At 36.3% G+C, this 25,023-nt stretch overlaps 2 protein-coding genes across 3 annotated transcripts; both read left to right on the forward strand.

The window, feature by feature from the left end:
• Nucleotides 1–1,188: 1,188 nt before the first annotated feature.
• On the forward strand, nucleotides 1,189–9,659 carry LOC111438597 (protein HOMOLOG OF MAMMALIAN LYST-INTERACTING PROTEIN 5-like). Its single transcript, XM_023076467.1, has 6 exons — nucleotides 1,189–1,386; nucleotides 1,464–1,564; nucleotides 6,384–6,493; nucleotides 7,243–7,318; nucleotides 7,402–7,542; nucleotides 8,667–9,659. Exons 1-6 carry the CDS (start codon nucleotides 1,293–1,295, stop codon nucleotides 9,423–9,425), a joined length of 1,281 nt encoding a protein of 426 aa, XP_022932235.1. The 5' UTR covers nucleotides 1,189–1,292; the 3' UTR covers nucleotides 9,426–9,659.
• Nucleotides 9,660–14,090: 4,431 nt separating this feature from the next.
• On the forward strand, nucleotides 14,091–24,699 carry LOC111438615. 2 transcript variants are annotated; one of them, XM_023076485.1, is made up of 7 exons: nucleotides 14,091–14,593; nucleotides 20,770–21,127; nucleotides 21,697–23,084; nucleotides 23,209–23,328; nucleotides 23,553–23,707; nucleotides 23,878–23,956; nucleotides 24,378–24,699. In XM_023076485.1, exons 1-7 carry the CDS (start codon nucleotides 14,162–14,164, stop codon nucleotides 24,381–24,383), a joined length of 2,538 nt encoding a protein of 845 aa, XP_022932253.1. In that variant the 5' UTR covers nucleotides 14,091–14,161; the 3' UTR covers nucleotides 24,384–24,699. The 2 variants fall into 2 exon arrangements, with proteins under 2 accessions (XP_022932253.1, XP_022932252.1); XM_023076484.1 differs by having other exon boundaries at nucleotides 23,878–23,953; nucleotides 24,384–24,699.
• Nucleotides 24,700–25,023: the final 324 nt, after the last annotated feature.

The following is a 25,023-nucleotide window of genomic DNA, read 5'->3' on the forward strand; positions in this document are numbered from 1 at the left end:
AAATTTTTATTTTTGTAGAGATTATGTTGGCAGAATATTATATCATATTTTTGTGTGTGAAAATTATATTAATCTTTGTTTATGAGATAGGAAAGGTTTCCCATCTCCGCTCCATGAACATCTCTAACAATTACTTCCAATAATTTTATTACACTATTAATTTTAGATATTAACGATGGTTAGTTAATTTATTTTTATTACGTTAAATTATTATTAAATTTTAATCAATTGTTCATCCATTAATAAATATATTTTGAGTAATATGCCACAAATTATAATAATTTAACCGCGTTTAAAAAATATCCTTTCACTTTTTCAAAAAGTTCAAAAGTACCTTTATCTTTAGAATTATGTTTATAAAATACTGATGAAATTTTAAAAATATCATTAACACCCTTTTTATCTTTACAGTAAAGTTAAAAAAAAATCTTGCTATTAATATATAGATGAAAAACTGTTTTGTCATATTTTATCTCTAAATTTTTTAATATATTATTTTTTAAAATTTTATAAATATTTTTAAAACGAGATGTTAATGATAAGAGTATTTTTGAACTTTTAAAGAGAAATTAAAAGTATTTTCAAAGTTTTTAAAAAAATATAAGAATGTTAACATTTTTAAAATATAAAAGATATTTTAAAATAAAATATTAACATTACAAGTTTGTTTGAACTTATGGTGTACATGATTCAAAGTTGAGTCTGGTTGGAAGATTTTTTTTTTTGACCAAACCAGATACTTTTTACGACCCAACTTTAAAAAAACATGTATATAACTAGCGTCAAACTCGGGCATATCTTTACATTGGTCTCAGTACCATTCTGTCAACTCATTAATATAGGAGAATTCTTAATATATTTTATATATTTTTATTTGGCTCGAGTCAACTCGAAAGTTTTGCCCACGAACCCGAAACCGAACCGATCCTATTTGAGTTAAAAAAAAAAAAAAAAAAAACTCGACCTTACCCGAAATGCTAATTCAACCCAACCCAACCTTATAGTTCGGATTGAATTGGTCTGGATTGTTGGATTGTCGGATTGTGGGGTTTAGTTCGGACTGGGTTGATCTGGATCGTTGGAGCGTGGGGTTAATGTACAAGTTGAAATATTTTAAATTTTAGGATATTTTTTTGGACAGGTATAAAACTCAACAATATTTTTATTAATTTAGTTATTTTGTTTTTTTTTTTTTAAGATTTGAAGTTTCCATTGTATCCGACTCTCCAAGTTTTCAACCAAAATTGTAAGATCACCTTTGATCGTATCAGATTCGGAGCTCCCAGTGAAAGATGGCGAGCGAGACCGAGCCGGCGAAGCTCCTTCTGCCCTACCTCCAGCGAGCGGACGAATTGCAGAAGCACGAACCTCTTGTCGCATATTACTGTAATTCTTAGCTTTAATTTTTCTTCTAGGCCCTAATTGTTTTGATTCTTGATTGCTTGGGCGTTTTCCATGTTTAGGTCGATTATATGCTATGGAACGTGGGCTAAGGATTCCACAGGGCGAACGTACGAAGACCACGAATGCCCTCCTTGTTTCCCTCATGAATCAGCTCGAAAAGGTTTCGGATTTACTGCTTTTTGTTAATCCAATATTGTTCAAGTTAGTGGATCATATGGATGGTTTGGTACTGAATTTCGGAAAGCTGACAAACTGGAACTACTGCTTATTATGGGTTTTTGTTTCAAAATTTGGTATAATATCTTACTGGAATAGTGGCAGCATGTTACCTAGAATCAGGGCCGATTGAAGCTACTTGGGGATTGGGAAAATATTTTGTTTTAGGTGGTCTTTCTAATTAATTACTATGTGAATTTGATTTTTTTCTCATCTTTATACTTTTCAAAATTTTATCAATTCTATTAGGGTTACATCTAGTAACAAATTTATTCGGTTGTAGTCCTACATATCTAAATTGGATACAGAAATATAATTACAGACAAATAAAACGCATTGTAGATGGTATTTATCAACTGCAAACTGAGGGGAGATTTAAGATGGGGGGGAATTGGTGTATACTTATAGGAAGTTCACGGGCTCTTTAAGATGTTGCAGATTTTGGAATGAGCCTTCGGTTTTAAGATTAATCTATCAAAATGTTATGTTGTTGTGTGGTTGCTTGAAGTTTAATCTTTCGATATACAGTCTGCGTCCTTTGGTTCTTCATGGGCTGAGAGTTATTGGCCTCTGTCCTCTACCTTGGTCTACCTACAGGTGGCAATCCTGAGTTGGTATATTTTTGGAATTGATTTGGGAGAAATTTCTTTAAAGCTCTAGGAATTGGTTTCATTTGTTCTCTCAAATATTCTAGTCTCTCACCTTTCCCTTCTTAGAATTCTAGCCAAATTTGCGCATTTCACTTTGAAGTAAATTAGTTTGTTCTGGAGTTGCTTGTTTGAGCAGTTGATTTGGGGCCGATTTTTGGGCTCCTCTGTGGTTTCTCTTGCGCGTGATAGAAATTGTAGGTCCATGTTGGAGGAGGTTGTGATGGTCCCTCCCGGTAAGGATAAAGGGTTTTTATTCTATGCACACACACACACATATATATTTTGCAGTTTTGGAGCGTATTTGGCTTGAAGACATAGTAGGATCTTTAGAGGTTGAACGGTCATGGAACGTTCTTTGAAAAAATATTAGGTTTAATACCTCCTTGTGGACATTGGCCAGGATAGTGTTGCCCATTCCACAACCTCCATGTCTTGGAGGGTTCTTCGAATAAGCATCTCCCATGAACCATTTTGGTCAACCACAAATCCACAACTGATGCATTCTTTGCACTGGATAAAGCAAACAGAAAGGTAAAATGATAGATATATATTTTTTTGATCCAATCCATAGGTCTGCCCGACAATGTTTGAGTTGACAATACAACACTAGGTTTCTATAGCACATTCCTTTGCCAGTCTAAACATAGATTATACTTAACTTGGGCTATCCAACGACCGACTCATAAACTCAGAAATGATAAATTCATGAGCGAAACATCCCCAAAGAAATTCTTTACCTTACATAGTGACTTTGGAGATTTAACATTGAAAAATGTGTCATTTGGAGTCTGGAGGAAAGTTACTTTTGCAAAATTTGGCTCTACCAAGGGATGTTCATTGTTCATTGTTCATTTTTAATTTTATTTATTTTAACTTTATTTATATGTATAATATAATGGTGAACCAAACTTTCATGGAGAGAAAAAATGAATGAAAACAAGGGCATACAAAAATAAAGCCTTGAGAAAAGGAATCAAACCACAAAAAAAATACTCTAAGCTAGAGAAATACGGTAGATTTTTTGAGTTTGATCTAAATTGATGAATTTAGACTTAGCTGGGATTTGAAATCATTACAGTCCACAAAGTTTAAGGCTAATGGATCATAAAAGATCAAGGGAAAACGTGAACAGTCGATTGTGCTACAAAGGAATGGCATACGGTAGATTTTGGACATGAACCGTTGAGAAATAGAGTTGATCTTTGATGAGGAATGGACTCTGAGGGAGTTTAGCAATGGTGATCTCAAATCGTTGTCATTGATCTCGAGAAGTGGTAAAAATAAATGGTTGGAAGGGACGGCTTCTCGTGGGGACCCCCTATAGTTAGGAGAGAGAATGGAAAGGGGGATAGGAGAAATAAAGGAGGGAGGGAAGATTAAGAGGAGAGAAAATGGAAAGAGAGAATGAGAAGAGAGAAATTATTTTATTTTTAATTTTAAATGCCACGCCAACAATAAAAATAATAAAAAATCACTCCTTTACCATTACTGTAGCAAATAGAAAAAGTAATGCCAGAGACCTTTTTAAACCTATTTCTAAAAACTCACAGACTTCTTAAACATATTCTTGACAGCTCAGATACCAAAATAGTACATTTTAAAATTTCAAGGGCCAATGAATCTATTCCTGAAAACGCAAGGCAAAAGGTAATTTTCCAAAATTCTATTATTCCTCTTACCCCCAGGACCCCCGCAAAATTACACAAACTCGAACTCGCCATAAGTGCTCATCTCTCACAAAAGTGTTGGTGGAGAAAAAACTCATCGGTCATCTCTCTACAACTTCGAGAACTGGCAAAGCAATAGCCAAACTCCTCAAAGAAACAACTCCAAATTGCTCCTTCAAAGTACTATCTCCGAAGAATATGATTGAGATCTTCAATTGTTCTCTTGCAAACAATAGAACAAAAGGGTTCTACCAAATTGGACACCTTACTTGAAATCCGATCCAAGGTTTTAACTCTTCTGTTGAAAACTTGCCACATAAAGAATTTAACCTTCTTGGGAATTTTCACCTTCCACAGTAAGGGAAAAAAAAAATAGAAACTCTCGATGAGGAGGGACTAACCAAACATCGAAAGGAGGTGTACAAAAAGTGCCTTTGGATGTGTTAGGACTTTAAGACCAACATTCTTCCTCTCATGGTTAAAGAGAATCTCTCTAATCAAAGATAAAGGAGCTAGGACATTCGTGGTTCAATGAAGGGCAGAACCCAAATGAAAGAGAAAGAAAATCCTTAAGGAGGACAAGGGGCAAGCATGGAGCAGAGAGTTATATCCACTGACCATTTATCCTCCCAAAAGTAAGTATCTCTCTCATCCCTTATTGAATAGTGAATAAATTGAGAAAGAACAGGGAGCTAAGTAGAAATATATTTTGACGACTTTTCAATATTTTGAACAGGTAATGAGTTTTTTTAGGTTTTGATGTTCGCTTGAAGGCAAGGTTCTAATTTTTAGCCTTGAAATTTACGCCTTCTTTGAACCATGGCCTTCACCTCATAAAAGATGGTTATGTCTCTATGAAAAGGCTCTATGGCTTCCACCCCTCATGTAATGATTAGAAAAATGATATTAATTTGCCTCATTCTTCAAGAAATATAAAAGTTTAAGTTGTAACAATTTGAACTATTACTACTTTTACTGTGACTTTAAGAATATTGAATGACAAAAATGTTTAGCATAAGTTGATTCTATAATGATAATAGTAGTGATGTTAAAGATATCGTTTTAGGATTTTTGTTTAAGTGGCAATTGAGAGCTTTTTCTTCTTTTATATTTTATGGTATGTTAGTGGTACTTAGTCATGCCATTTTAGAATTTGTAAAATGTTTTCCATTAATTTTGAGGCTTACACTAAATTCTGCCTTGAACTTATACCTCGCCTCTTTAAGGGGAAAAGTCTCAAGGTTGCCTCTAACCTTCAAAACATTGTGGGTTTCAGAAATACCTTAAATCCCACCTATTGTCCGTTCAATTGGGTGAGGATCGTACTACTTACAATGACCTTGTGCTCTAAGGTGTCAAATTCATGATGGAACAGCCATAACCATGTAGCCAACAAGGCTTTGTTGCTTGCCCTTATGTTACTTATACCTGAGCAGCTAACCCTAGCAAGGTTCAACCGCTTAGACCCCACCTCCCACCTCACAAGATGAGATCCTTTCCATTCATCAATCTCCTCCCATAAGTATCTCATAAGCTTCTCAAAAACCTTACTAACTGCACTAAGAACTCTAACCAGGGACATGGATAGATTGGGATGCCACTTAGGACCAACTGAATAGAATAAGCCAACCGTTTTCGTGAAGAAACTTTTCTTCCAAGATTCAAGCCTTTTTCGAACTTTTTGATAGGACGATGTTGGTTGGCTTTGGCAACACTACTGCTGTCTTGCTTGATTATTGGATTGACAATGACATCCTTCCAAAAGACTACCCTGGGCTTTTCTCCCTACAAACTCTGAAAGAGACTGTCACCAGGAATCCCTTCTCTCACTATTCAAATTTTGCTTTTAGAAGGAACCACTCGGTTTTTAAGATTCTTGAATGGGCTTCTCTCCCAGTTTGCTCTCTAACTTCTTCTTTGGTTCTCTTCGGGATACTTGGACTTGGACTTGGATGATGGAGATCTTTTCTTGTAACTTCCTATTTTTTTTGTCTTCATTAATAAAAAGAACGTCAAACCTAACCTTTACACGAAGTTATTTGACAATCCAAACATCCCAAGAAAGTCGAGTTCTTTCTTTGGGAGCTTTCTCATGAGACTATTAATACTCACGATAAGCTTGCAAGGCCTCCAGACTCTATGTTCCTTCTAGCTCCTACAATGTAAGTTCTCTTAGTGCCATTTGGAAGAGCTGTGTTGTAATCTTCTTTGGCTTACGGCTTCATTTTCCTCCTGGTATATAATTTCATTTATACAATGAAATTACTCTCTCATTAAAGAAAAAGAGAGAAAAGAAAAAGAAAAAAGAAAAAAAAACGTAGGACCTTTGATTAGAACATGGAGAAATATGAATCCTGCTTGAGTTCATTCATCACATTTCTACCTCGTTAGTAACTTTATGCCTTTGGTTGGTAATATGTGCTTACTATTCATCTATCGTTTTCAGGATAAGAAGTCACTCAACCTTGGGCCTGATGATAGTTTGCATCTAGAGGGGTTTGCATTGGGTGTCTTTGCAAAGGCAGACAAACAAGATCATGCTGGACGAGCAGATTTGTATGACAATGAATCAATGATCTTCCTTCATATAGAAAAATATTTCAATTCTTGTACTTTTAGTTAGTTACAAAGATTCATGGTTATCTTGCTTGACTTGGAAAATTGCTTTTAAAAACTATGATTGGATTAGATTGAATGACTTTTAGTGGTCAATTTTATAAATTATTGTTCACATTGGAATCATTATTCACAAAGAAAGCTATTTATTCTAAAAAATATAAGTTATCTAGGAGAGCACACTAAAGAAAAGAAGAATACGGTTAAAAATGAAATAAAATGAAAATAAACTAAGAATAAGAATAAGGAAAAAAATAAAAGCAATTGTCCGAACATATTTTTACTTGATGTTTGTTTGAAAATTTTGAAAACCATTTTGAAAATGATTCTGTAACAAGCCCTGTAGTTTCTTAATTCGAAGCAGCTAAGTTTGTTTTCAAATTGTATTCAAATCTGTTTCAGCATGGTTGTTGATTGAGCTTAACCATCGTTCTTATTTTTCACTTCCTTTAATGGATATATAAGATATGATGTATACTTAGATCATAACTTGAAGTGTTATCTTTGTTGAAGTGTCAGAAAGATGTTAATGTGATTTGGATACTTCGTAGGCTGTATGGTTTCACTCATTTAAGTTATGGCATCCTTTTTTCATTATATTTGTGTGCTTCAAACATTATTTGAGTAAGGATAGAGAAATCATATATTTTGTTTCTGAGTTTCTAATTTCTTTAAGATTTTATTCACAGGAACACTGCAAAAACATTTTATGCTGCAAGCATTTTCTTCGAGATTATTTCCCAGTTTGGTCCACTTCAACCAGACGTGAGTTTCTTTCCTGATTGACATTGTTTTAGTTTTCTGAATCAGATCTTTGCTTAATCTTTTAAAAAAACTTCTATTCATAGCTGGAGCAAAAACGGAAATACGCCGTCTGGAAAGCAGCAGATATCAGGAAGGCTTTGAAAGAGGGAAGGAAGCCACAGCCTGGTCCACCTTCTGGTGATGAAGATCTGTCTGTTCCTTCAAGTACACCTACCAGTGCAAATGTATGGTTTGCTGCCTAACTCTAGTTTAACTCTTGTATTACCTGTGAGATCTCACCTCGGTTGGAGAGGAAAACGAAACACCCTTTATAAGGTGTGGTAACCTCTCCCTACCAGACGCGTTTTAAAAACTTTGAGGGGAAGCCCGGAACGGAAACTCAAAGAGGACAATATTTGCTAACGGTGGGCTAGGGTCGTTACAAATGATATCAGAGCTAGACACGGAGCGATGTGCTAGTGAGGAGGCTGAGCCCCGAAGGGGGTGGACATGAGGCGATGTGCCAACAAGGATGCTGGGTCCCAAAGGGGGTGGATTTTATGGGGGTCCCACATCGATTGGAGAAAGGAAAGAGTGTCAGCAAGGACGCTGGGCCCCGAAGGAGGGTGGATTGTGAGATCCCACATCGGTTGGGGAGGTGAACAAAACACCCTTTATAAGGATGTGGAAACCTCTCCCTAACAGAGACTCATTTTAAAAACCTTGAGAGGAAATCAGAAAGGGAAAGTTCAAAGAGGACAATATTTTCTAGCGGTGGGCTAGGGTCGTTACAAATGGTATCAGAGCTAGACATCGGGCGATGTGCCAGCGAGGAAGCTGAGCTTCGAAGGGGGGTGGACATGAGGCGATATGACATCAAGGATGCAAGGCACAAAATGGTGGATTTGGTGGGGGTCCCACATCGATGGAAGAAAAGAACGAGTGCCAGCGAGGAAGATAGGCCTCAAAGGGGGATGGATTGTGAGATCCCACATTGGTTGGGAAGAAGAACGAAACACTTTATAAAGGTGTGGAAACCTCTCACTAGCAGACGCGTTTTAAAAACCTTGAGGGGAAGTCCGAAAGGAAAAGCTCAAAAAGGACAATATCTGCTAGCGATAGGCTAGGGTCGTTAAAAAAACTCTAATTGATACTTAATGTCTATAATTAATAAACAACAGACCACACAAAGCGATAGTAATATTATTTCTTAGCACACCAAAAGAAAGGAATATTATTTCTTAGTTTAGTTTTTCTCATTCTGGATTGTCCTTTATTAGTTTTACGCTGAAGTATCTTACATGTGTAAAACAACTATCAAGGAGGTTTTGAGGTGCTTAGGTATTTACTACGTTGTTCATTTTTATAGGATGCAAGACCAGGAGAGCCTCAAGTCTCGAGAACTCGATCACAATCGGATTCCTTACCCCAGGTTTATGATAAGGTTAATGATGATCATTCAAATGTCCCACAAACTCCTCAGGTCTATGACAACATGAACAACCACACTTCTTTAAACACTTCTCCGCCTGCTCGATTCCATAATGACGTCAACAATCAGCACCCTTCAAATATTCCATCATACCCTGCTGCTGATTATCCATCCCATGAGTTTCATCTACCTCCTCCGAGGAATGAACCTGACAACAGTTCCTCTTACTCTCAGCCATACCACCACATCCAATCCTACTCAGAGCATCAACAGCCTTTGCCTCATAATTATGTATCTAATGAAACCTCCCCAAATTACTCATATTCCCATTTCCAATCTTATCCAAGTTTCTCGGAAACTAGCCTCCCGACCGCCCCTTCTCACCATCCGACCTATTACCAAGGATCCGATGCTTCATACTCTTCTCACGTGACTCCTCCTGCCAGCTACCCATCAGCTTCCCAATATCATTCAAACGGTAGAGAGGGGACGGCCTCAGAACCTCAACCTACAGCAGCTCCAGCCAAGTCGTTCCATTATGACAGCAACTACCAGCCACCTCCTGAGAAAATTGCTGAGGCACACAAGGCTGCGAGGTTTGCAGTAGGGGCTCTGGCATTTGATGATGTTTCAGTTGCAGTAGAACACTTGAAGAAATCACTGGAATTGTTGACTAACCCTTCAGCCGGTCTGTGATATTCTGCTTTTCTGCTGGACCGACTAATGTGTGGATTTCTTCTGCTATCATACCAGGTTTGATAATGTAAATTTTAATACATTTGTGCCCGAGAAAATAGATTGATCGTAAATGTTATTGAGAAAGTTTCATGATGTTCGTTTTCATAATTCCTTCTGAGGTATCTGTTACTCCTATAGTTGAAGCAATATTCATTTAAGAATGTCCAACTCTATGTTGGTGGTTGAATATGAGTTTAGATTGCATGAAGAAATAAATGATAGAAACTGAAATTCCTGGGATCTGTGTTTAGTAATTGGGTTTATGTTTTATAGAAGTTAGAATATAGGGTTTGGTAATCATACACTATTTCTAGAAGTTTGAGTATTCAAGTGTTTGAGTTTAGGAGTTGAGGATTATCATTTTTAGGGGATTAGGAGTTAGGGGTCAGGTTTTTAGGGTTTATGGAACCGACGGAAGAGAAACACGCTACTTGAGGCAAAATCTCGTAATTTCTTTCCCGTGCTTCATGTTGTTCAATGTCGTAAATTGCCTTTAAACTTTTCATCATCAATGTAAGTTCGTACACCATTCGTTGGCGAGGATCATAGTTGAGAAATGCTCATTGTGCCTAGATTCATTGTGTTGTCTTCGTGATCTCGATTATAATGTCGTTGTTGCGTTGATTAGTCTATTGTGTTCTACATCACCGACTGTCTTGTATATGGATCAGGGTTAGTAAATGTCTTCTACTTCAACCACAATTTGATTGTGTTCTATATCTCACGGATTCATCGTGTTGTCTTAATAAATGCGCTTTGGTTAGATTGTCACAACATAATTATAGTAGTCTATCATCGTCCACCTCACTATTGTTTTAGTTGGAAGTCTCGAAGGATTAATCGGAACAGCAACACATTGGCACAAGAGCTTTTTATCATAGTTACTATTTGGAAGAGCGTGGTTGGTTTACACAATGCTGCAAAAAGATTAGTGCATGACAAGGTATACTTCGACTTTGATTTTATTTATAATAAATAACACAGAATGTTAAATAAACTTAAAGTTCAATAAATATGGAGAAAGGTCTGACAAATTTTTAATCTCCATTCTTCGAATTATCTAAGGACGTTGAGATAATGTTTGCTAAATTTAATATATTTGAGTATCTAATATATTAAGATATAATATTTTATCTAGATCATATTAGATATTAAATTTCAAATATACAATATATTTTTCTTTTTTATATTAATATATTAAATATTAATTTAAACCCTTCAAATTAAATACATTTTTTACTTTTTCTATTTAATATTTAATATTTAATATATCTAATATATTCGATATTAATTTAGACCTAAGAATAAATATATTTTTCTTTTAATTTTTTTAATATATTAAAAATTATTTTGAATTCTTCCCGTTAAATATATTTTATATTAATATATTAAGTATTAATTAATGATGATTTTAGTTACTATAAGCTAGAAAAAAAATTAGACTTACTTGTTATAAGCTCCAATGATACAACTTTAATGGATCAATTTTTATGCAATTGTACAAGTACAAGTTGTATCCATAGATATAATCACTACAAATAAGTTGATCGTTCATGAATTCATAATTACAGTCGAGTCAAAAATTAATTTTAACCTTATAATTATATCTTACCAAGCCTCTTTCAGGGTAGTGAGAGTGGGTCCCACTTTTCAGCCTCGAAATCAACATTCAAAGGAACTACTCATCAATTGAAAAATATTTCATATTTATGACACCATTTTGTGTATTTTTATATAACTCGAGTGGCTAGTTGTGAATATTCAATTGCTAATCATGAGAAAAATGTTATAGCTACTATTTTATTTGTCTTGTTGAACGTGATCGTGTTTAGAAGCTAAACTCGAGGACATGAGAATGTAATCTTAACCATTTTCAGTATTTTGAACTGTCCACAGTATAAGGTTGGGAATGACGATTTCAACGACTTTTCAATCACTCAAATCAGAGCTAAAACGAATAAATTACAGTCGAGACAACATATCCGACGTGATGATGTGGCAGCTAAATTAAAATGATTGACAAATCAAAGTATGACATTTTTTTTATTATTATATTCTTAAATAAAATTATTTATACATAATATAAATTTGAATCTAACGGTTACTTACATCGATTTCATTATTACTATATTACAATATTATATTATTATATTTTAAAATTGCGGTGATTACTCACATCATCTTTATTATTATTATATTTATAATAAATTTGGAAATTTTAACTTAACTGTGTGCTTTATTATTATTATATTATTATATATAAAATAAATTTTGAATTTGTCACGGTTTTTATTATTTTTATATTATATTATTATTATATTATATTTTAAAAAATATTAATTCCTACCTTTTACCACCTTTCTTCTCTATTTAAACTCATCTACCTCCCCATATTTTTTACCCACAACTTTCATAATTCATCATCTTTAATTTTCTAAAGCTTCATCGTTGCTCTCTTCAAGCTTTCAATTTTATTTATTTTTATTTTATTATTAAGATAAATTTTTTTATTGTATTGTGAGGAAATAGTTGTGAATACTCCGAATTGTAAATCGAGAGAGTTGTGATGTGTTACTACCAAATTCAAATACTTGTACCGATTTTATCCTACGCCGTGAAAAGGATTGAGTTTGCTCTTGAACTCGTAAAAATAGCAGTACAACGGTTTGGCTCTGATCTGTGGAAAGAGTCAAGAAAGTTCTTTATTCAAATTCCCAAGAGGCGCTCGGAGGGTGGAGTAGGTCGGGTTTGACCGAACCACTATAAAACTATGGTGTCATATTTTATAACTCTTTCCTATTTAATTTCAAAATTATTATTGTGATTTATTGCATGTTCTAGTTGATTATTGTTTTGAATTGAATTATTTTGTTCGAGTAATTATCATCTTCTATTTATTTGTAAAAAGTTTCATGAAAAATTAATTACATTTAAATACTTTTATTGTTAAAACCCTATTCACCCCTCTAGGGTTGCCATATCGATCCAATATAGATAACTCAAAATTAAGTAAGAATAGAAGAGTCGGGCCAAGAACTATGAGTTAAAGACTTAAACCTAGACGTTTTGCTCGAAAACTATAAGTTATGGAATTAACCTACTAAACGGTATCAATTGTGTATGAAATTTGAATGGATGACTTTATACTATTTATTAAGGATGTATGACCAAAATGCCCCTTCAGTGTCCTTAAGATATTTCATAGCCTAAATGGACCGAGATGACTTGAAAATTTATACCCGACCTATTTTTAAGGTTATGAATGACTATGGTTTAGGTTCTAGAACCAAAACTAAACCTCCCAACCTATTATTCATGGATGAACCTATCTAGCCTTACTTGGTTCTAAACTTTAGAAAGAGTGTCTTGATACCTTTGGACAATCCTGAACCATTCCTTACTGGCTGGATTTCACCCAAGAATTATGGAAAACGATTCTTGGACAGGCTCTCATAAGTTGTAGGTCCTACGTTTAGGAGTGGAGCTAACCTTCGCAACCTAACATGCATCTAACAAACTTAACATGACTCGTGGCTCATTGTATTTTATAAGGCTTTAAAAGCCTAGGAATGACCCTAACATCATATGCAGGTAGCCTAATCTAGCTAGCTAATCTAGCAGATAGTCGTCTTACACAATAGAATAATCGGTGGATCACAATCTCCCGAACTGTAGTCTAACCATCACAACTCGTATATTCTTTGGCTAATCATGCGTATAATTAGATATTAGCTCACTTCTGAATTAAACATTATTGATCAACTCAATCTTCAGGATATACTTGCATAAAAGATCTGAAATGACTACCTACAGTGCTTGGGATGTTTGGAGTTTCGATTTTTCTATTCTTCAAGCTTAAATTTGCCCGAGCTCCTCAATTAGACACCAATTTGAGTCAAAAGAAGAATACTAATGAAAATGGCTCGAAAATTAGACATCGAGAGGTTGAAATATCAAGAACATGGTAAAAAAGACTAACCATTGACCATGATTAGTGTCTTCCTCACTTGTGTGCTACCCTTTGAAAAGTTTCCAAATTTTCGGTCGTTCAATCTCATTTTTTTCTTGAAATTCGTAATTTGATTCAACTTAGTTCCTTTATATCCAAGAATTCAATGGAACAATTTCGTCCCTTGATATCTTCCAACCATCCTTCGCCTCGAGCTCTTCATTAATCGAATGAGTCCTCCTTCCAAAATTTATTTTTCCTCTTTCACACCCAATTCGACCCTATATCTTTTAGGTTTAGGGCATGACTTTGATACCATGTTAGACGAACACGACTTTTCACAATGGTATGATATTGTCCACTTCGAGCATAAGCTCTCATGATTTTGATTTCGGCTTCGTACCAATGGAGAGAGTATTCCTTGATTATACACCCATGATCATTCTCTAAATTGGCCGAGGTGTGACTTTCATCGTCCAACAAGTATGAGCGTAATAAAATAAAATATATTTAAGTTCGTTGTATTAACTTTAGAATGCCCAAATTTTCATTTTTTTTTTGGTCAAATATAAATTCAATGTGTCTCTCCACATACGACAAAAACAACCCTATTTTCCCTAAATATTTTGAAAAGAACCATTTTTCATTTTTTTTTCTTTTAAATTAAATTACAATTTTCATCTGATTAACCCCCTTCTTCCGCCTACCTACGGCCTGATTTTTCCTCTCCTGGCTTTATTCCCCCATGGCCGAACCCATGGAGGAAACCACGGTTGTTGATGGCGAACCCACTCTACCCACCGGCGAGAAGAGGTCAATTGAGATTCACGGGGACGATGAACTTGCGGAGCCTCAGTTGAGAAAGAAGCCCCGTAATGGTTGCGAGTTGGGTCCTAATCTCCGGAGGGTTGCGGAGATTGTGTTGGTCATGTCCACAATGACGGCGCTGCGTGCTGGAAAGAAGCCTACTGATGCCGAGGTTGAATTAATGGCTGAGGCTAGGGCTAAGTTGGTTCAGATTTGTGAAGGATTGGCTCCCAAGGATATTGTGGGAAGGGAAGGAATTAGTTCTTTGATTGAAGATTTGGGGCTGCATGGTAACATTAGGGATCAGAAGTTAGGGTTTCGCGGTCCCAGGTTGACGATAGCGGAGAAATTAGCGCAGACAAAGAAGAAGGTATGTTAATGCCTTTAATTTTACCTACTTTTGTTATCTCTTGACTGTCTGCGGAGGGCAGCGTGGGTTCTTCATCATTTGTGACCGATACTATTTGATGCTCGATTGTAGATAATACTTCGTGAAGTCTGTTTAATGCTACTCTGCTTGACTGTTAGTTATGTTCAAACTTGTTTGAATAAAACCTGGAGGAGGAGACTATATAGGCATTCTTGTCTTCATTTGCTTACTGATAGCGTAAAAATCTTCAATTCTTCCGCGAAAAGATACAAAAGGATGTAGTTATCCAGTCTGCTTCCGAGTTCTCTGATTCATTAGTCCCTTGGAGATGCATTAGTTTTCTCGCGGAAATCTATGGACACCGTGGGGTAGGGTATTGGTTGCTAATAGTTAACCACAGTATTTCTTTTTAGTGGAAGAACCACACACCTTTTCATTGACTGAAATGAAAGATTTCAGAGAAGAAGCGAGCAAATGATCGCCAAAAAAGTGCTTGAATTTGTTTAGTGTTGTAAGTAGGTTAGTTGTAAAAAAAGAAATCTTAGCCCTCCAAATAGGTTGAGTATTTTCCTTGTAGTCTAGAAAAATCTATTGTTTCTTTCTTTCCATAATTTCTGAACCCCTGATATGAGGGCAGTCTCCATTGATGTTGTGTTCATCTGAGTGTTGCACTGAAAGCCAAAAGGAATATACTTATCTTAAAAAACCCTGCTATTTCTTTCCTTCCAATGACACCAAAGAAGGGAGCAAGTTGAATATCCCCAAAGGTTCTTTTCCTTCTGCCAAAAATCTTTCCATCGACCGCTTCTAAAAACCCATCATCAATATCCTCGAGGAGACAACATTCGACCCCCAAAATATTAAAGAAAAACCACCCTTCAACAGCAAATTGACAGTGAAGAAACATATGATCTAAGGACTCTTCCTCTCAAAGGCGGAGACAATAGATCGAGGGAGACGTCACATAGTTTTGAAGCATTTGAAGATTTTTGTTTAAACTTCGCAGGCTAGGGACCATAAAAAAACCTATCACCTTCTTAGGGGTCATGTATTTCCAGATGAGATTCACCATAGAAGAATTCAATTTCCTTGTCCCAATGATCAGCTTCAAGAATGTATTTGTAAGTAGACTTGAAAATATAGTAAAAGGAGCATTTGTGCTTTCTTTAGCCAATGACTAAGTTTCTTTGCAATTCTATGTAGTTTAGGTTGTATGTAGAATCATTCAAGCTCGACATGATCAATCTTGCTTGTGGAGTGATTCGAATCTCAAACAAGTGTTCTTGCGTTGAGATATTTGATCAACAAGAATCATTCAAGCTAGACATGATCGATCTCAAACAAGTGTTCTTGCGTTGAGATATTTGATCAACAAGAATCATTCAAGCTAGACATGATCGATCTTGAACAAGTGTTCTTGCGTTGAGATATTTGATCAACAAGAATCATTCAAGCTAGACATGATCGATCTTGTACAAGTGTTCTTGCGTTGAGATATTTGATCAACAAGAATCATTCAAGCTAGACATGATCGATCTTGTTTGTGTGTTCTTGCGTTGAGATATTTGATCAACAAGAATCATTCAAGCTAGACATGATCGATCTTGTTTGTGGAGTGATTCGAATCTCAAACAATGTTCTTGCCTTGAGATATTCGATCAACAAGGTAATTCGAATCTTACTCCCCTTGTAGTGATTTCCACATATCATTTGGTATTAGAGTTTAAAATTCGAATCTCAATATCGGATATATGTTTCCTTTGCGTTTCTTCTCAATTTGATTTTTATTTATTTTTATCTTTTTAGTTTTTAATCGACCCCGAGTTTAAAATTCAATCTTTTCTCTATTTAAAATTTTGAGAGGTGAGAATGAGAACTTCATGTGTAAATGAGTGCAAATAGAGTGACCTAAAATACCTTGAGCGTATACACGTGAGAGAGTGTTGTGAGGTTCTTTGTATTTCCATAAGTTATTTTTGCAGCAAAGTTTCACAAATAAGATTTGAGGACGAATCCTCTTGAAGAAGTGGAGAATGATATGGAAGAAGCGGAGAATGATATGAACCAAGAGACATCAATCATACAATATATTTCAATGAAGATGCGAAGAAAATGCTATTGAAATTATCAAAAGATATTTCAATTCATGCCACATTGAAAAAGATTGAAGTTTCATTGTTATAAATTTTGGGTGGATTACAATTTAGAGTAATTTAGAGTTATTGTATTTCATTAATGTAGTTTAAGACATTTTATTTACTTTAGGTTACATTTACATCCTGGTTAATTATGACCATAAACTATGAATGTTACAACTCTTGGAATGCCTTTAATAGTTTCATTGGCTATATAAAGCCATGTATGTAGACTTGAAAATATAGTAAAAGGAGCATTTGTGCTTTCTTTAACCAATGGCTAAGTTTATTTGCAATTCTATGTAGTTTAGGTTGCATGTAGAATCATTCAAGCTCGACATGATCAATCTTGCTTGTGGAGTGATTCGAATCTCAAACAAGTGTTCTTGCGTTGAGATATTTGATCAACAAGAATCATTCAAGCTAGACATGATCGATCTTGCTTGTGGAGTGATTCGAATCTCAAACAAGTGTTCTTGCGTTGAGATATTTGATCAACAAGAATCATTCAAGTTAGACATGATTGATCTTGCTTGTAGAGTGATTCAAATCTCAAACAATGTTCTTGCCTTGAGATATTCGATCAACAAGGTAATCCGAATCTTACTCCCCTTGTAGTGATTTCCACATATCAGTTGCTCTTAGGGAGAAGACTTGCGCTAATTCAATCTGTGTTAGGAGGGATCCTTAACTATTTCTTGTCGATATTTAGGATTCCACTCTTGGTAAGTAAGTCCATTGAAAGAGTGGTGAGAATTTCTTTTAGGAAAGAGTTGATTGGGGGAGAATCCTACTTGGTCAAGCGGGAGGTGGTCATGAAGCTAGTGGATCTAGGAGAATTAGGCTAGTGGATCTAGGAGAATTAGGCACTGGGAGCTTGAGGTTACAAGTTTTACCTGAGAGTGAATTCCTTGGATTGTGTCCAAAGACTTCCTTCATTTTGTATTTGGAATGGTGCATTCTTTGCCAGAGGCGTGAGGAAGACCTCAATCATTTGATACGAAGTTTCCAATGTTCTCAGTTTCTTGGGACCATTGAAGAACCTCATTTGGTATGTGTGGAGTATGGGATAGGGATGGTAGCTTGTTGTGGAAGAGATGCTTTTGGAATGAGTGTTTAAGGAAAAGGACTAAGTCCTTGGCAAGCTAGCTCTTTTGCTGTTTGTATTTGGTTAGAAGTAAAGAATAGAATCTTTAGAGAGGTTGAGAAATATGGTGAGTTTGAGAGGTGATTAGGGTTAATGCTTCTGTTTGGACTTCGGTTGCTAGACCTTTTTGTAATTATTATCTTAGTCTTCTTCTTTTGTATTGGAATTCTTTTCTATAGTTGTTTTGGGCTCCTTGTTTTGGGTTTGTTTTTTGTATGCCCTTGTATTACTTCAATTTTTTGAATGAAAGCTTGATTTCTTATAAAAGAATAGAAATATTTCCATTAATTGTGCACCTAGTATTGAGAAAGGAATGTCTTTGGGTATGTGGATTAGTTGTTGGGGTGGGTAGTTTTCTTTGTAAGATACAAGAGAGTTGCTCCCAAGCTTCTAAATAGGTAACTCTTCCTTGGACCTTTCTTCATCTAGTTGTTCATTAATAGGGGCATCCATTATCGCCAGGGTCTTTCTTTGAGGACACTCATTAGAAAGGTTTGGCTTACTGGCCCCACCTAAACACTTGGCAAAAGTGATGCGGTTGTAGAACCTTTTGGTCCTCTTGTTGTTGGTTCCTAAAGTGCCTTTTGCCCCTATCCTATTATTTGGTGTATCATCGATTCTTCCTTGCTTTTTTTCATGGTTACAAGGAACTGCTCATTTGAAAACTCCTTTGAGCATCTGTTGTGTTCCTTTTGAAGTCATGTTGTGCTTGTCCACTGTTATTCTAGTCGTTGAGCTCCTAATCTCTGTAGCTAATTTGATACCATCTGCTAGGTAGTAGATCAGATGTAGAATCACCTTTTTCCTATGTCATCTTGTAGTCCATCCGCATATCTAGCTATTTGGTGGTTTTCTAACTCACCAAGAATGTTAGGGCACTCAATCTATTGAATTCCTCTAAATAGTCCGTAACTAGTTTAGTTCCTTGGATGCAATGTTGGTATTGACCGTACAACATTTGCTCGTAATTTATCTGCAAGAACGGTTCATTAGTTTGAGCATCTTTGGCCAAGTCCTTATGGACCACTTTCCATATCTCCTTCTATTGGTTTGAATTTTATCCCACCATGCAGGTTCTTCCTCCAATTTACTTTCTAGCTTTACTTTCTTTTTTATCGGGTGTGCCAGCGCAGTTAAGGAAGGATTGGATTTACTCCCAAATAGTACAACAATGTTAGATGAGTGATTGTTGGTTATAAACTTGTTTTTAAGAAGATAAAATTAATTTGCGTGTTGCTCCTTCTCCCCTTCTGTTATTTTCTTTCAAAAGGGAACGCAGCGGCCACAACAAAGAAAATAGAGGTTGTGGACATGGTTACAGTCATGGCCACGGACGTGGTGGCAGAGGAGGCTGTCAAGAGAGGCTTCCATGTCAATTTTCCATTAAAAGTTGGGAGTTCCACCTTCACTTTATAATCGTTGCTTCCTTCATTTTGCCACTCTTTTCTCCTTGTATGGGGTAAATGTAAGTCATAAACAAAGTGTTGGAAAGGCCTATCCTCCTCCCTTGAGTTGTCTAATTGTTGGAACCTTGGATTTTTGAAGCATGTATCTGGAGGTCTGAATGGCAGGGTAGCATTTCTTGGGTACTTGTGGTGCAACCTTCTTGTTTGTTCTTGGGGTGGTTCACAACAAGCAATAGGGTGATGAGTATTCGTGTCATTCTTTATTCCTTGGTTAAGCATGTTAGGTCTTTGGAGGGTTAATTGTTCCATTTGTCGCGCCATGGTTCCCATCATTTGGTACATCATCAATATGACTTTTCATCTCATCCACTGATTCTTCCATTTGCAAGATGCATTGGTTGAGAGATTTTGGAAAGAGGCAGAAGGTTTCCAATCTGGGACGATCTTTGTCATTACTAGAGGTCACGGGGTGCTTCTTCCCTGCCATTGGGTTTCTTCGTCAAGGGCACTCTGATACGAAACCCATGCGGCCGTGAGTATTCTTTAGAGTTTTTATGAAAGAATGTCTTGTACAGCTTAGTGAATATTTATAGGTTCCAAAAGGATTTGAGTTAGCTCCCAACAGCCATAACAACTCCCTAACAACCTCTGCAACTAACTTTAACATCAATTGGACCCACCTAATCAATGGTAAAAGTAAAAGCAATCTGAAGACAGCAGTTAACAGCCAACTAATCGACGAAAACAGAACATAGACTGCATCAGTTGGCATACTGATGCTCTGGGATCCTTTGTTTTCTTGTCCTTCTCCACTATCTTGACATAACTATCATGTCCCCTAGACCCCTACTATACAGAGAAGTTTGATCCTAAAAACGATCTCTTATCTATTGCAACTTAGTCACATGAGCACTAATCCCTACAGTTTTATGGAAAGGTGGTACCTTTCCCTTGCTCTAGCTTCAGATTGGTGTGTCATATGCAAGGGATTGAGTCCCAAGGTTACGTGTTTTCTTATTTGTCCTTCTGTATTCAGGTTTGAGCATACTCTCCCCCTTCAAATGGCACATCGTGTCATTATTTCATTGAGAAAAAGAATATCCTTTGCCTTTAATTTAATACTTCGTATATTTTTCTCTTAAAAAAATTACTACTTATATTTGGAGTCTGGCTTGAAAGTAACAACAAAGATTTTAACCGCTTATAGAGGACTTGGACACTTTTCTAGATATAACTTCTTTTGTAGCTCTCTCTTCCTTGAAATTTATATGCTTCCTTCCGTAGCTAGTTTAAATATTCTTTTTGCTAATTAGAAGAGCTTTTCATAATCTTCTTTGACATGGAGTTTAACTTTTATTCTTTTGTGTAACTTCATATAATCTACGTAATTGTTTGGCATGTTAGTGAATAAAATATATATTCTAATAATATCTCCAAGAATGTGAATGATCTTTTCAAGAAAATTTTGATTCTTGCTTTCTCATCTAGATGGAAGATTCCAAGAAATATATCCCACCTTCGGGTTATGGATCTCATCCAACCCAAAAACATATTATTTCATCGATTGAGAACCGTGGGCCATTGCCTTCTGTACGGATGTTTCCCTCAGACAAATCAAGTCCTGTCCCTAATTCAGTGGGAGGCACTGCCGGTACTCTGCCTTCAGGTCATGTTTCTGTTGCTGGTTCTACGTCCATGCAGGTTCAACCGCAACTAACAGGCAATGAAGTCAGAGCTCATAATATTTCAAGTGGATTTCCAATTAATCAACAAGGAAGGGACCCTTCCTCACTCTTGCATGGCATTGAAAGACCACTAAATGGGACATATGGATCTCAAATGCAAGGTATTCTTTTTTTTTTTTCTTTTTATATATATGCTTTTGGCAAACGATGGAAAAGTTCAATGATGTATACAACTAGCAACTAATATTATCCATTGATTTTTGTTGAAGTCTTTTTCTTCCCTTTTTATCTATGCAATTTTTCTTGTGATGGATATGGGGCGACTTTTTATTTATATTTTCATCTCCTTTATGAAAGTTTAGTTCATCATAAAAGAAAATATCAATTATATTGCGTATAATTTTTTCCCAATTAAATTTAATTTGTGTTGGAGAAACCAGAAGTGATTCAGTGGACAAGATCTATTCCAATAAAATGCTTCAGGCTAAAATACTCTGTAAGATTGACATCACTGATACGGTATTGCCTGTGAGTGTAAGAGCACCCTCCTGTAATTTTTTAATTGAACTCAAGTTACCTTTCATTTGATGTTTTCAGTATTTTGATTATATTTTATTTGAGCGAGAGTGACCATAAAACACGATCAGGGGGATAGTTAAGTTAAAGTCTTTGCACACAATTTGTTGTTTTTCAGATTTATTACGTTTTTGTATGTATTGGTACTTTTCAGTTAACTCTTCCGTAAATCACTCTCTGGCGAGTGCTCCTACCTGGTCTGCTCAAACTCAATCTGCCTTGTCGGCTAAAGGTGGGCCAGAACACAAGTTTCCAAATCATTCTGCTGCTAATGCTCAGGGAACCACAGATTCAAGAGCCTTAAGATCGTCTTCTCAAGCAGCAAGGGACCAAAGCTTTAGACCTCCAATTCCTCAAACTGGGACAGGAAATATGGCTGGTTTGCAGCCGCATTTACAGAGCATAAATTTTGTGCAAGGGCCTTCAGTTTCTAATAGCCACAATGAAATTGTCAAAATTATTCAGAAGCTGTTACAGCCACAGCTTCCTGATCATCCTACTTGGAATCCTCCTTCAAGAGATTACATGAACAAGGCTGTGACTTGCCAAACTTGTCAAGTTACCATCAATGAGATTGATAGTGTACTTATATGTGATGCTTGTGAGAAAGGATTTCACTTGAAATGTGTACAGTCACCTAATCAGAGAGCGATTCCTAGGGGGGAGTGGCACTGCCCAAGATGCTTAACTATAAGCAATGGGAAGCCTTTACCTCCTAAATACGGGCGTGTCATGAGGAGTAACCCCCCACCAAAATTATCTGTCAATACCAGTGGATCTCAGCCACCAGAGAAGAGTTTAGGAGCCGCTGTGGAACAAAAGGCCAGTGCTGGACAGCTGAAGTTAGTTTCTAATGGAGGTTTAGATTTGCTAAGTCACCACCAGCCTGCTGAGGATGGAAGCAATGCCAATGAATCATCTGGTATCAAAATTCCAAATGCGGAAGAAGCTCATGGAAATAATCTTTTACCAATTAGGAAAGACATAGATGAGAAACCAACCTCTTCGACTTCCCTGAATACCCCAGCCAAATCCTTGGGGATGGTTTGTGAACCCTCTTCTGCTGAGATATCAAGTGAAGTATCTGCTCAGCACATTAAAAGTTCTCAAGCACCAATAGGTGAAGATGGATCCTCAGCAAAATCAGAGCCTCCTGAAGAATCTCAAACTGCGGGTGACAATTCTAGTAACCCTAAACCCCCTGACATTCCTCAAATTGTTGATCAGCAAATGGGTTCTAATGGTCCAGAGGAACCTTACTCAACAGCAAGTTCTCATGACACTTCAAATGTGAAGAAAGATGGCCATGAAGTTCTGCAGGAGAATAATGTTGAAAATTTTGAAGCTAGCATCATAAATAGAGAGCAGTCCGGGACTTCTTCCAATGACCTGCATGATGTTGAATGGATTGGCGACCCACATCAGCTGACAGATACGAGGGCATATTACAAATCCTGTCGTGTTGATGGGGTTACATATATAGTTGAAGAGTTTTCTCTTTTTCACTCCAACAACGGGAAACTGATGCCCTATAGGCTTCAGGTGAACAAAAAATTGTTTAATAGAGTATTTAAGTTGATTGTCAAATTCATATGGTTTTCTTACGCACATGAAAATTGCATCCTTTTTCGGAAATAATATGGGGAAGCTTTTATTCTTAATGCAGTCCTTGTACCATGAATATGAAAGTGGATTGAACTGGGCTATTCTTAAGCAGTGTTACTTTCATGAGGACTTGCCCAAGGAAGTTGCCCACCTCTGCCCGTGCTCCCCTGAACAAAATGAGGTACACTTTTCATCTCCTTTTATTTCTCTAATTTCTCCATTTTCCTTGTATGAGATTCTTCATTCATATATGTTCTTGCACACACCTCTAGAAGTTATACTCAGATCTCACGTCAAATTGTCGTTGCCTATTTCTATGTGATTCCTAATGTCGGACCTTACTTAATACTGCACTAGTTGGTATAGAGAGTTTCATATGGACTTCATATTTGTAATTGTTTGTAGGTATATACATCCGATGGCAACATTTGTTTAGCTGTGGGCTTAATTCGAAGCCCATGTGAAGTTCTTCCTGTTGCCAAGTATAAAGAAGAACATGAAAGACGAAAACAATTGGGTCCTGGGGCAGATGATGGAATAAAGCCAACTTTCCTGTGCAAGTACGTCTATTTCCTTGGACAATTCTCTAATCCATTTGTTGCTTTTGAAGACTGATATTAAGCACTTTTCCTTTATCGAACAATGTGTGTTGGTCAATGATTTGTGAGTGATTTCTTCTTAGAGGATGAATGCCGATTTCCCTTCATGATGTTAAAATATGGTTTTGCAGATGGTTTTATACTGAAGCTAACAAAGAATTTGTACCTTTTACTGATGCCGTATGTGAAAGCTTCTCAGTGATGCAGGTAATAGTGGACTAATTAGTCCCCATTTGTTCTAAGGTCTTTGTGGGTCATAGCTTGCATTTGTATTTCAGCCATTTAAAATTGGTTTCTTCTGTTTGTTATAACTGTAAAGAAGCTGTCAGTAATTAGGAAGGATATGGGCCTATTGAAGACACTCTATTGCTATGTTGTTCTTAATCAGTGAAGAATATCCATTCTTTTCTCCATTAAAATGGATGTAGTGTGAGAAATCCCAATTGAAGCTCATGTGGTAGTATGACCTGTAGAACGAGTGTTTGTAGAACTATCGGGCCGTATTCGAAAACATTCTTGCGCCTTGTGTCTTTATTTTTCCTCATGTTTTCATGCCATAACCTTTATATCATTTTTAGTTGGTTCTTTTACAAACATTTGAAGACTGATCAGTTTATTTGCATTGATACACATATAGGGCGACCTGCAACGACAAGGTAATGGATGAATGAAAGTCCATATATTCAAATGTTTTGAAGTAGTAGGTAGCAATACTCCCCGTCTGTTTCTTTCTTCCTTGTGACTGTAATTTAAGGCTGTTTCTTCTTATATAACCCCACATGAGGTTCCCAAGCCCTGTCTCTCTCCCCCTCTTAGGACCCCTTGTCTGTATATTATTGTATCAACAGCACCTGCCCTCTGCTTTCACAATGAAGGAGGTACGTTTGTATTGTAGACGTCTGCCATTTTTCAAATTACAGAGATTTGTAATGTGTATTTTCTTGTTCTTTTCATGATAGTTGAGTGAAGCAAAAGATGGTGAATGCCACTAGTAAAACAATGCTACAAGGTGGTTAGAATGGAGTATTTTCTTATATTGCTTACTATTAAAGGTGGCTAGAATGGAGTATTTTCTTATATTGCTTACTATTAAAGGTGGCTAGAATGGAGTATTTTCTTATATTGCTTTCTATTAAAGGTGGCTAGAATTTACTTTGCTACTACTCTAAATGAAAAATGCTACAAAGTTATCTATCAAACAATGATATGATCCAACCCCTTTTAAACCTAGTGTCCTTCAACTATGCTCTTCATATTTCATTGGGAGAGGTATTCGG

This window comes from Cucurbita moschata, unplaced genomic scaffold, assembly GCF_002738365.1.
Source record: "Cucurbita moschata cultivar Rifu unplaced genomic scaffold, Cmos_1.0 Cmo_Scf00078, whole genome shotgun sequence".
In the NCBI taxonomy this organism is placed as follows: Eukaryota; Viridiplantae; Streptophyta; class Magnoliopsida; order Cucurbitales; family Cucurbitaceae; genus Cucurbita; species Cucurbita moschata.